The sequence below is a fragment of the Notolepis coatsorum genome (assembly GCF_963971535.1).
Source record: "Notolepis coatsorum genome assembly, chromosome: 20".
Classification (NCBI taxonomy): Eukaryota; Metazoa; Chordata; class Actinopteri; order Aulopiformes; family Paralepididae; genus Notolepis; species Notolepis coatsorum.
This window is the reverse complement of record NC_140184.1, coordinates 39,777,890-39,791,883: the sequence shown is the minus strand read 5'-3', so window position 1 is coordinate 39,791,883 and position 13,994 is coordinate 39,777,890. Positions and strand designations below refer to the sequence as shown.

Sequence of the window (13,994 nt, the reverse complement as noted above, 5' to 3'; positions counted from 1 at the left end):
TGACACAAGTGCTACATGTGCTCATCCTCTAGGAACACAAGCATGAATAAATTATAAAAATACCATGTGTTGATAGTATTTCAGCATGGATTTCCAAGACATGGAGTCTATTCCATCAGGGAAATACTTACAGTAATTTACATGTGCGTGTGGGTGTCCCATGTTGTTTCATTTGCCACAATATAAAGTTATCCTTATATGCAGGATAGATATGCTAGCATGGCTGTTTGAACATAAAACATTTTTACTTGCCTACTTTATAGAAAAAGCTTTGGCTAAAAGACGCCAGTGTATAGCCGAGCTTCTGCAGATATTTTCTGATATTTACTATTAATTTTGTGGGTGTGTACTTGTAGGCCTACAAATCTTATTTTTCATTCTAATTTCTTAAGAAGATATGTAGGGTAAAGTACCTTATTGTACCTATTATAATGTGTTTATAAGTTTGTTTATAGTAATGGTGCTGGAAGTTGACATTTTTCATTTAATCATATTTGTTTCTCGTAATCCTGTGTGGGATGAGTCACGTATGTGGCATGACATGTAAATAAAGTAATTCATTCATATACCTTAACTGAGCAATACTTACTTTACTTACGCCTGCTACCCCTTTTGGGGCATAGGCCGTCAACAAGTGATCTCCAAGCATCTCTGTCTTGAGCTGTTCTCTGCAGTTGGTTCCAGGTCATCTTCATGGTCTTAGTGTCTGCGCCAGGTGTTTCTTGGGCAGCCCCTTTTCCGCTTGCCCTGCGGGTTCCATGTTAGGGCGTGTCTGGTGATGTTACTTGCTGGCTTTCGCAGGGTGTGGCCTATCCAGCGCCATCTGTGTTTCTTAATTTCTTCTTCTGCGGGCAGCTGGTTTGTTCTCTGCCAGAGTTCGCAGTTGCTGATGGTATCTGGCCATCGGATGTGGATGATCTTCCGCAGGCAGCTGAGCAATAGGCATATAGTATTTGCATAAATACATCTTCAAATTCTTTTTTTACACTGCTTAGTTAGAATAGTCTCAGATGTGCTTGAGGTACCAGATCTAGGGTTTACCTCTTTAGGACAATTCAGTTAGTTTCAGGTTAGTTGTCAATAACTGAAATATATATTCAAATAGCCTACATTGATACTTATTGTATCATCCCATGTCGACTTTCTACATAATTCAAACATTAAAATTCTAGATGTTGTCTTGACTGGATTCGATGACATTGATCAGTGGTCAATAGATGTGGCACTTTCTAGGCCATATCACACTATAGCTGAAGATTATTCTTCATAACAAATATTGCAATATGTAAAATACAATTAAAAAAGTATTCTCTACATAACATGTCATGTGTAATAGAAATACCTTACTTTGTCATATCGGTTAACATTTCCAAACCTATCAAAGTCACCTAGAAAGTATATCAAAAGTATTTTACAGACTTATATTGGAACCCTGTGTGTGGCAACACCAATCTTGTACTCAAGGCAGGCTAAAACAAAAGGTCACATATAACACACTGGACAAATCTTGCTTTCTGACTAATTGTAAGATTAATGGGCTAATCTGTCTGGCATGACCATACCTCAAACCTTACATTGGACTTAACAAACAAATTAAAAGAAAACTGACATAAGTATAATAGGCCAGGGATAGATGGAATACTAAGATGATTAGTGTACTTGAAAAGCATGTTTATTGAATGCCAGCACAGCACATATTATGGGCAGTAATTATCCAGATGTCAAGAGTAATTATAAGTAAATTATAACTTTAATGATATCAAAGTTGACAGCTGAACAAATGCATATAATTACAGCCATATGCACACAGAAAAGAACACCCGATTTATTTTCAAATCCAAGCAGAAAGGAAACATGATTAATGTATAAATAATATACAAACCCAAATGTTTGGAATGTAAATGCATACAAGTAAACATATTTATAAAAGTAAACATATTTATAAGCAAGACCACATTTAGGAGAAAAAAAAGAAAAAAAACATATATAGCCATGTTTAATGTATTTGGTAGAAAAACCATCTTCATTACAGCCGAAATTGCTGCTGGAGGCAGAATGTAGGTCCCTCACAAATGGAATAGCCTGCTAGGCATAATGAACCAACCGTTTCTGTGCCAAGCGCACCAACAAACATTTTCAATATTCTATTACTGATACATAAATGGCCTTTCCCCTACCTCATCCCCTTAACAGCTTTCAGCAAAGTATATCCAAATCATTTGATTTCCCCCCACTACGTATTCCAATTGTACAAACGTATTTTCCAAAAGTAAACAAAACAAAAGGTTATTCATAATGTCGTCATTAACTCAATCAGCGCCAGACCCAATGATAGTCGGGTTTTCATCGTTATTTCTTTTATTCGATATTTCTATTCATTACAGGCACAGACTCGGGGTTAACATGGGGAATCATCCTGAGAATGCCAAAGTGCAATACTGGCCGCATCCTCCCAGGTGGCAGTATCGAGCACCCTTTGAAACCTTATATCTTGGCCTGTGCAACGTTCAAATGTCTCCGGCGCACTTTTCTTTGTCAGGCGAGTCAAGCGGGTATCCCGATCGCATTGAGAAGCGTCAAATGCCCCCGATGCATCTGTTGTGGTGGATCATGTTGGCGACACGATGGACACCAATACTTGGACTTGCGATCAGACAATTGGAATATTCTTTTTGGGGTACCTCCTAGTGAAGGTAAGTACTAAATTATATCAATCCTGCTTTGATCCAACCATGATTTCACCTCGATCGCAACATGTGTGTGTGTACCGTTACTCCACAACTTATGCCGTTGGTGATCAAAGCATAATTTTCTTTTTGAAATTCACGTTTTGTTGCATATCGTCGTTTTCTGGGATTAGACAGGATCACTCTAAAACTATACTTATATTCACCACGGTATAACACGCAAACGTATTGATGAACAAATGTATTCTTTTTCACATATTGAACGATAGATAGTTGATGTCAAATGGGCCATAGTATTGTATCCATAGCTATAATATAGAATACAGTATAGCCCTGCAAATACTGCCACTTATTCCTATCTTTAGAGTGTTGGCGTGGTAGGAATAAACGATGCTCAAGTCAGTGGCGTCCAAAGAGTTAATGGCAAGGAATTCAAAAGAAAAAATATTTACTTAAATGTGTTTCTAAGTACTTTGTGACTTTACAAGATAAGTATTATCCCAGGTTAGGAAATTAGACATTTGTTGCGTTATGATGGTAACTGACGGTGGGACCGCCAGTACCGGTTGACAAGCAAAATACATTGTAATAAATCCATTCTAATTAGTGCATCAATATGCAAAAACTCATTGAAAGGTTGGTGTCATTGATCAACCCATGTGTTGAACCTTGAACAGGTTTCTTTAAAACTACACTCCATTTTTCACAGGAGAAACAAAAAGTATTTTACACACACACACACACACACAGTGGGCTCTAATCTCAAACCAACCCGAATCCCTACGGCCTATCCAAAACTGTAGATCCGATAAATGTACAATGGTGAAAATGGACCTTAAGTGCACTCCTCTAACATCTTCAAAACTCTAAAAAGAGGGGACATTGAAGCGATTTGTATATAATTAGACTGATCTCAAACCAGACCTCTTTTCTTGAGAAGAAAAGAGGGTAGGGTTTTGAGAGGAGTCTAATTATAGTCAATTAGAGGTGTCTGATCGATCTATGAAGCTGATCCCTCAAATGTGTCCTTGTTCAATCCATTTGCCATCACATCCGTTTCGATTTAATAGCTGTACAGTCGTAGCTAAGTTTGGGCTAAAAGGGTAGATCGGGGGGGAAACATATTGAAATGATTCCAAAATCGTCACAAGGTTTCCACTTGTCCATGATGATACTTGCTGGATGATTCATTGATATTGTTAGTCCTCTTTCTCCACCCCTGCCCTCCAAGCCACGGCTGGTGTCCCAGCTTCTACCCCTGCTTCTGCTTCTTGAGGTAGCGAGCGCGCTGAGACAAGCTGACCCCCATCACATAGCTACTGACGAGCTTGGCGGGGATCAGGGCTGTAGTCAGCCATCCCTGAGGAGCAACATGACATGGTTAGCTGGTGGCGTTCACATAGAACAGTATTCATTTCAGATTCATATTTCACACTTCAAACGGCAACTTACAAAGTGAAACAGGATTTCCTAACACCATTAGGTCCTGTTATGGGTTTTATAGTTTTCAAACTACTTTTGTGGCTGCTTTGATAGGAACCGGAGCTTACACTCTCTTTGTCCGAGAGCCCTGAGACTTAAAGGGGCACTTCACCAAAAAACAATGCAGATTTATTTTGCATATAATCGCACACATCCAAAAGCTCTATAAACAGTTTTAATTAATTTAGCAGGCTATGCAGTGCTCTATTTAACACAACACAAGGATGCCATGTCTTCAATGACACTGGTGTCCATATTCAAACAATTTTACTCCCAATAACTATCAAACCGGTGTTGCAGAGCAAAGGCTAAGAGTATAGGCAAAGACTCTCGCCACCCAAACACTTGCCTCTTTGCACTGCTGTGGTCATGCAAGCGCTACCGGAGTCTCATGGCCAGTACAGAGAGACTCAAAAGGAGCTTCTATCCCCAGGCCACTACGTATTCCAATTGTACAAATGTATTTTCCAAAAGTAAACAAAACAAAAAGTAATAATAATGTAGTCATTAACACTTTGAGTGCCACGCCCGAGAATATTCGGGTTTACGCCCCGACCGTTGAGTGCCACGCCCGAGAATATTCTGGTTATTTTTATTTTTATTTTTATTTTTATTAGCGATCTGAAATCATATTGCATCACGCGAGCCTACCGTTGGAGATCCAGGGACCGCCGGCGCTCAGATCTGAAAAAAGCGCCCCCTATCGTCTCCCAGATGGTAAATCACCCTTTTGGAATGGACTCAATGAAAGTGAAATGGGAGAACGGATTTTCATCATAGTTTTGACATGGCATTGATCCATTGTTCTATTGAAGCACATTACCACCATCCTCTCGCTAAACAACTTGTAGACCACGGTGTTTTTATGAGTGCCCACAAGTAGCTGTTTTATTAATAATATAATAAGCCGCGCGCCTCGGTAATAATAATAAGCCGCGTTTTTTCTTCCTTCTTCCCAAGATGCACAGATATATTAGATAGATAGAGAGAGATTAGATGCAGTGTGCTTGTTTTGCAGTGAGTGCTGCGAGCAGTGGTAATAATAATCACTTCCTATATTTGGTTCGCGTTTGGTTCGATGAAGCCGAACCGAGACAGACGTTTTCAGGCGGACCAGAGTTCGACTGTTTGGTCCGCGAACCGAGTTCGACGCGCATTCACACAGACCCGAAAAACCGGACTATCGAATTCTGGTCCGAAAGTCCGGACCAAACAGCCCCTGTGTGAAAGCGACCTTAGACTGGTGGCAGTGATCATACATTGATGGATAGAAGCATGGCAGTCAATGTGTTAATGGCAAGGAATTCAAAAGAAAAAATATTTACTTAAATGTGTTTCTAAGTACTTTGTGACTTTACAAGATAAGTATTGCCCCAGAAGCAGGAAATTAGAAACGTGCTCAATGATGCTATGCAACACTAACCCATCCATCTACATTCATTGCACACACATCCACACACTCACTTTAAACCATTTTTAACACTACCGTATATTCTATCTATTTATTACTAAAATATTTGCACTAGATCCCTAACTCATTAGTTTGCATGTTGCTCTTCATTTGTACTAGTGTGTATATATTGTATAGTGTTTGGTCTTTATTCTTTGTACATGTTTACTGTATGAAGCACAATCTCAGGGGGCTCATACAGAACCAAGTATTTCACTATAATGTGCATGTACCTTATATGTGACAAATAAAACAAAACATTTTAAATAGCACTTTGTAAGGTCAACGGCAACCACGGTCAAAGTTGAAATAATTCAAAAAAAAAAAAAAAAAAAAAAAGAAATCTAACCCTAACTAACCGTACTGTCATGCACTTGTCCTAATAAACTAACCTACACTGTAGCACTCAACACTTTGATGAACATTGTTGCTCAGCTGATAGAGTTGTGCCCTTCCTGATGGCTTGTCGTACAGAACTTGTAAGTCGCTTTGGATAAAAGCGTCAGCTAAATGACTAAATGTAAATGTAAATGTAAAATTCTAACTGAGTAACATAACTGAGTGCAGAGCTCGGTGGCAATTTTGAGTTGTGCGCCACACAGGGTAGCGCTGCCGCCTAGTTAGGCACCATCGCTCTGCCCATAAGAAAACAATGTCTCAGCCAGTACAACATTTTATTTTGTCGGTAGTCATCTTCTGTAGGGGCCTTTAAGCCATGCAAAAGATGCCAGATATACTGATGGATATACTGTTTAGTCTCTTATTCAGTGTTCAGATTGAGACTGGTAAAGCGCCAAGCCCTTACAACAGTCAACAGTCTCCATTACATCATGCAGAGTCACATAATCATATTGGATTTGCACAGAGACAGCAATATCTGCTTAACAGAAGTATGTGCTTAAAAAAAACAGTATACTACTACAGCAGGTCAGAGTGCCTTCTCTCAAGAGAGTTGCTACATACAACAAACACAACAATCCCTCTTGAGAAAGATGCAGCCCTTGCAAATGAGTTTGTGCTGACCATAGAACTATATAAAAAGGCGCTGACCGATAAAGGCATATTCAGAGAAAACTTCAAGTACTTCCTCTGCAAAAATAAGGAAGTGGTTAAATAAGGCAAGAAGCAAGTCTTCCCCTTGGCTCCTTTATCCGACCATCCTAGACATCGTTGGCAGCTGCCGGTAGGCTCCGTAAGATGATTCACTATCCCCTCTATTTGCGGAGATAGGCTCAGTTAACTATGCCACCTCTGGGAAAAACAACAAGTTCAGCAAGTACCAAGTTGCTGACATTATGCTCCAATAAGAGAAACATGAATACATTTATGATGATAGTATGACGGGCCAACCTGGCTAACACCTTTGACACTAACATGGAGACAGTATGGAGACCGCCATACAAATAGACAAATTAACTAACAAATTACCTGCATGTATCAACAAATGCGCATGTTGGTGTGAAATTTATGTGTGCCATTATTACTATCAACTGTAATAATTGTGGAATATTACTATAATGAGCTGTATGTGTATGAACTAGGGCTGACCTTCGAATTTTTTTTTGGCAATCGAAGCTTCGGGGCCTAGCTTCGATTTTAATTCGAAGCTTCGAATTAAAAAATATATATATTATTATTATTATTTTTTTTTTATCTTATGTTGTGGGACTTGTACAGCACTTTGGTAAACTTTGATGTTTTTAAATGTGCTCTATAAATAAAGTGGATTGGATTAATGAATTAAGTAGCCCCTTTCGTGACTGTGACGCAGCCAACACGGCTGTGTGATTTAATTCAAGGTGGATCGCTGTTGTCGTTTGAACAACTTCAGATTTCATGGGAACTACCAATCCCCCAAATCAAGAATGTTTAAGATGAATGAAGTAAGATTTTGATTATTTGAAATATGGCCTGTGTAGACTAAACTATGCACAGAATTATGTCAGTCTACACAAGGTCCGGATTCGACATGGTCCGGCAATGTAGACCTTGTAGACTCCACTACAGACCAATTATCAGTGAATGTTCATGCATTTTTAAGAAGGGCTACTTCCACAAAAAAACAAAGAACTCACCAAAACATCTCAGTAGCACCTTATCTAAATGTTCTATTTCATATATGGAGATTCATATTTATTTATGTATTGCATGCATTTCTACATTTTATTTCCTATTTTGTTTATTCATCCCAGTACCTTTCTTTCTTATGTGTGGAATTCTACAAGGCATTTACATTTAGTCATTTAGCTCAGCGGTTCTCAACAGGGGTTCCGCGGCACACAGGGGTTCCGCGGAGAGCTGTCAGGGGTTCCGCGAGATGCCTGGCAATGTTCTTTAAAAATATAGAATGACAACAGTCTTATTTTGAAAATCCTATAGCGGGTCTCATTTATGCCCACGCGCAGCTCCAGCTATAATAACTAGGCTCCGAAAGCTAGCAACATTAAGGTCATTATGATACTCTTATTTTGAAAATCCGTGGTGTCGTGACTCATATCCGCTCCAGCACACAGCCAATAGGATGCATCTCAGGCAGGCTGAGCAGTGAGCAGTAGCGTCTCTCAGCTCAGCAGTATTAGTAGCGTCTGGATCTGGAACGCGGACATTGAAACACAGCAAGGGTAGTGTTTTTGCGACCCAAAACAAATCCCTGCTGTTTTATTCCGCAACGGGTCAAATGCATATAACATGCTTTGCAATCCTTGCCATTCCTTTATGACCACGTTGTGTTTAAGACCGGAATTAATGTCCCGTTACCATAAGCTAACAACAAGCTAAAGCCCTGTTCAGAGCGACAGAGAACAGCAGAGTGGGGACTTGGAAGGAGGACTGGGGAGGAGGGGGGGGGGGGGGCATTCTCCCTCTATGTGTGTGCGTTTGAAAAGATGATGAAGTCAGACTACTATATTATATTGATAGTAAATGTACTGAGGGTGGACAGACAGATTATGTTGATATTTAAACATAAAAAATACAATACATAAATGTATCCATGATCATCATGCAACATAAAACAATTGCAGGAACGGTTTGGGAGAGGAAGATGTTTTAGGTTGCGTGTTCCAAAAAATTTACTTAAAGTTTAAAGCTCAATATATCAAAACGTGGCACTTTATAGTGAACAGGCACTTTATAGTGAATCCAAATTCTTTTTGGATTACAGAAAATTATCCCTAAAGTGCTATCTGTTGCAGCTGCACTGTTTTCCATGAAAATACCATATTTGGATAAGTTTGACCATTTCTAAAAATCTGAAAATCATTATTTAATAAAACACAGAAAAGTATCACCAAGTTACTCTGGATAAAAAAATACTTTACAGACAACATTGAGACAAAGCTTCCTGACACATCTCCATCCAAACTCTTGGAAGAACTCATTGAAATCTCATCTGATACCACCTGGAGAGCTAGTTTCAGAGTGTGGTGCTGAGTACCAAGTATCTCATGATGCTGCAGTTAAGGTGTTGATACCATTCAGCCCCACATATCTGTGTGAAGCTGGCTTTTCATCCATGACAGCTCTGAAAACAAAATATAGGGCCAAGTTGAGCCTTGAGGATGACATGCGTGTTGCCTTGTCAAAGATCTCCCCACGTATTGACCGTATTATTAGCCAGCAGCAGCAGACCTCGCATTGAGCTAGAAATGTCCACTGAGTGAACAAGTGCTTATTTTCTGTATTTATTTATATTTTTTGAGAAATGGTAACTTGGTGATCCTTTTCTGTATTTAAAAAAAATACATGATTTTCTGTTTTTGAGAAATTGTCAAACTTATCCAAATATGCTATTTTTATGGAGAACAGTGCAGCTGCAACAGATAGCACTTTAGTGATCCTTTTCTGTATTTAAAAAAAAACTTTTGTCATCAGATTCAGACAACTTTATTGATCCCGCGTGGGGCAATTCATATTTGCAGATTCACCAACAAGCAACAAAGACAAACAAACAACAAAACATCTCAACGACAGCACGGCAAATAAAGAGTCATTGTATCATCATTGTAGCAAAAAAGACAGGACCGGGAAAGTCTTTATCGTATGTAGGGGTGCCCTGGAATATTTTATTGAACACAGGGGTGCCTTGGCAGCAGAAAGGTTGAGAACCCCTGATTTAGCCGACGCTTTTATCCAAAGCGACTTACAAGTTCTGTACGACAGGTCATCAGGAAAGATACAACTCTATCAGCTGAGTAACAATATTCATCAAAGTGTTGCGTGTTACAGTGTAGGTTAGTTTATTAGGACAAGTGCATGACAGTACAGTTAGTTAGGGTTAGATTTTTTTTATTTTTTTTCAGATAATGGTTGAAGAAGTGCGTCTTTAGTCGACGGCGAAAGATTGGACGGGATTCGGCTGTCCTAACTGGGGTGGGTAGTTCATTCCACCATTGTGGGGCAAGGACTGAGAATAGGCGTGTAGGTGGTGTATATGTGTTTAATAATAATAATAATGGATTCGATTTATATAGCGCTCTTCGTGACACCCCAGAGACCCCAGAGCGCTTACAGAGTCCATTATTCGTTCATACACAGTCATACCGGTGTAGATAGATGATATCCTTCAAACAGGCAATAGTGATGATATAATTTGGGCAGTGCTGAACTGGGTTACTTTCCTCCAGTGTATTTGTCCCCCGGCCCCACCCAATGGCCCCATGCACACACACAAAGTAAAAAATAAATAAATTAAACGTTTTTTTTTGTTTTTTTTTAAACTTCGATTTTTTTTTAATGTTCGAAGCTTGTGCCATCGAACGAAGCTTCGAAGCTTCGAAGTATTTAAGACAGCCCTAGTATGAACCAAGCATCTCACTGCAATGTACCTGTACTTTATTCGTGACAATAAACTACTACTACTATGATTGGTAGACTAAGACCAAACCAACCGATTAATCAACTGAAGGTATATTAAGCCCTATTGGACCAAGATGGCGGCGCGTGCACAACAACAAGACAGTTCACCCAAGTCGGCTCACCCAGAACAGTCTTGTTTTCTTATACACCAGATAATATCTTTTGGAAGTTAGATTACAACAATCTTGACAATTATTGGTGATCTTCAGCTCCCCAAGGAGATCCTTCGAACACAAGGGAATACCAACCCAGTGTGGCCAGCTGGCTGAGCTCGCCCCGCCGTGAGCATAAACAGAAGAGGTACGTGCAGAGGACTGCGGGCTAAACTAATGCTAACCCCTCACCGTCACTACCCAGTATCTTCCTCACCAATATGCGGTCTCTGGTAAACAAAATGGATGAACTGCGGCTGCAGATCATCTATCATAAATGGATTAAGGACTGCAACATTATGATTTTCACGGAATGCTGGCTTAATAGCGGGTTTCATGACAGTGCTGTTGAGCTACTCTCTACAGGGCGAACAGAACAGCTGACTGCTCCAGCAAAACCAGAGGTGGAGGTTTCTGCATTTATATAAACAGAACTTGGTGAACAAACAATACCACCATTGTGAGTCACTGCTCTGCTAAAATGGAATATATCATGATCAAGTGCAGACATTTCTATCAGCCCAGGGAATTTACAGCTACCATTGTGACTACAGCCTATATACCTCCTGCTAATGCAAAGCTAGCAATGAAGGAACTGCATGCTGCCATTAGCAAACAGAACTCACACCCAGAGACAGTCTTTATTGTTGCAGGAGATGTACTCACTCCAACCTAAAAATTGTTCTCGATTAAATACTTTGACGGATACAACCGAAATAGTTTTCGTCTGGACATGGCCTCAGTCTCTTGCGCCACAAGGAGACAAAACACTAGACCATGTTTACTCCCAACATAACGGATGCATAACTGGGACAAACTGACCACCTTTCTTTGTTCCTTCTTCCCAAGTACAAATTAGTGATGCACCGATGTGAAAATTGTGGCCGATACCGATAACCGATATTAATATTGCTGTTCTGGCCGATACCGATATTTACCGATGTCGATATCTCTGTATAGAAAACACTTTTTTATGATAATCAAATAAAGAGCTATTTTCCAAAACGCAGTTTTTTTTTTACTTTTGTAACTTATTTTCAGAAATGACTGATATTTTGAAACTATTTAAGGCCAAAACATGTAAAAAAAAATATATATATATATTTTTTTGTATATCGGCCTTATCTTGATATTGGACCAATACCGATGTGTAAAAAAACAGCCATATCGGCGGCCGATATATCGTGCATCACTAGTACAAACCAACCACTCATCAAATGTGTGAAGCCCTCAATTAGAACAGTCAAATTATGGCCTGAAGGGGCAGACTCTGAACTGCAGCACCGGTTTCAACACAGACTGGAGCACATTTTCCACCCAGTCGACCCTGGACTCTTACAGACATAAACTCCTACACCTCATCCGTTGTGGACTACATCAACTGCAACATTGACAGTGTCACCACTACATTCCCCAATCAGAAGCCGTGGATGAACAGAGGTGACACCGCTTTTAGATCTGGTGACACGCAGGCCTACTGTTCAGCCAGAGCTAATCTGAATAGGGGAACCAACTGAGCCCTCCCTCCCTGATGAGCTCAATAACTTGTATGCCCGCTTTGACAGGGACAACCATCAAGGCTGCTCTGCCTGCTAATCTCCAACCCCTCACTCTCTCCCCCACCAACGTGTGTACCGCACTGAGCAGGACTAATGCACGTAAGGCAGATGGCCCTGATGGCATCCCTGGCCGTGTGCCCAGGAACTGCGCTGAGCAACTGGCCGAGGTCTTAACAGACATATTCAACCTGTCACTAGCCCAGGCAGTTGTCCCAGCGTGCTTTAAAACCACCTCCATCGTGCCAGTGCCGAAACACTCCTCTACCACGGGCCTCGACTTCCGCCCTGTTCCACTCACCCCCATTATCATGAAGTGCTTCGAGAGACTGGTCCTGGCTCACCTCAAATCTGGCCTTTCACCCTCACTGAATAAACACGGAGCACGGAGGACGCCATTTCCTCAGCGCTACATTCCGCCCTCTCCCACCTGGATGAGAGCTACACCCATGTGAGAATGTTGTTCAACGACTTCAGCTCAGCATTCAACATCATCATCCCTTCCAAACTCATCTCCAAACTTGGTGACCTCGTGGAAACCAAGGACCTCGACATTAACCCATGTCTGCAACTGGATACTTGACTTCCTAACTAACAGACCCCAGTTTGTTAGGATAGACAATCTCACCTCCTCCAACCTCACCCTGAACACCGGCGTCCCGCAAGGCTGTGTGCTGAGCCCCATTCTCTACTACCTCTTCACTCATGACTGCACTCCTGTACATGGCACCAACCCCATTATCAAGTTTGCAGATGACAAAATGGTGGTGGACCTCATTAAAAACAACAATGAGTCAGCCTACAGGAAGGAGGCCCAGCACCCTGCCCCCATACCATATAAACTATGAACTCCACTACCTATACCCTAGGCCAGTGGTTCTCAACCTGTGGTACGCATACCACCGGTGGTACTTGGGCCCCCTGCTGGTGGTACTTTTTTTTTTTTTATATAATATTTATTTTTGTCCGCAGTCATGCCACTGAACTTAGAAGCAGGCCAGGCCAGTGTTTTTGGTTGCGGCAGCGCGATAGTTAGATAACCTAAGTGGGGAACAACCAGGAGATCACTGTGACAGAGAGTAATGCAGTCTAAACAGTCATAAATATTTTATTCAACTTCAGCCCTGATCATAACTAGGGATGTCCGATATTATCGGCCTACCGATATTATCGGCCGATATGGGCATTCAAATGTGATATCGGAAAATATCGGTATCCGTTTTCATTTTTTTTTTTTTTACATTTCTAGAACCTTTATTTACCCAGGCAAGCAAGTAAGAACAAATTCTGATTTTATTTATTGTCAAAAGTATGCATAATGTTGTGTTAATTCCACAACAAGAGATATGTAATGTTAATTACCTGAAATTATTCCATTTTGGGGGGGGAGCCCTGCATATATCGGTATCGGAAATTAAGAGTTGGACAATATCGGTATAGGTAAAAAAGCCAATATCGAGCATCCCTAATCATAACAATTTTTTTTACGTCAGATAGAGAGTTTGAATTAAGTACATTTACTGAAATAGTTGTTCTTAATTATCTCACTTGCTATGTGAGAATGTTAGTTATTATGTTCTCAATGCTCCTTGCATTTTTTTTACCCGTCTGCTTTCTACAACTTCCTTACACTGTAATCAAATCATAGTAATCATATAATCTTAACTACCTACCTCAAACTATAGTCTAGCCATATAACTCTGTATGATAGCATTTGAAGCCTACCCTCCACGATGAATGACTAAAATCAGGTAAATAGTTATTTTTTTTGTTTCGTTTCTTTTTTAAATCCTGAATTCCCTGACATTAG

The 13,994-nt window shown here is 40.4% G+C and overlaps 1 protein-coding gene across 1 annotated transcript in view; it reads right to left on the bottom strand.

Moving 5' to 3' along the window:
- Positions 1-1,731: 1,731 nt before the first annotated feature.
- hsd17b12b (hydroxysteroid (17-beta) dehydrogenase 12b) overlaps positions 1,732-13,994 on the bottom strand; it is a 70,522-nt gene continuing 58,259 nt past the window's right edge. Inside the window, exon 11 of the mRNA XM_084337388.1 lies at positions 1,732-4,047. Within this exon, the coding sequence (XP_084193514.1) occupies positions 3,940-4,047 (108 nt within the window). The 3' untranslated portion in view covers positions 1,732-3,939. The remainder of the gene's footprint in view (positions 4,048-13,994) is intronic.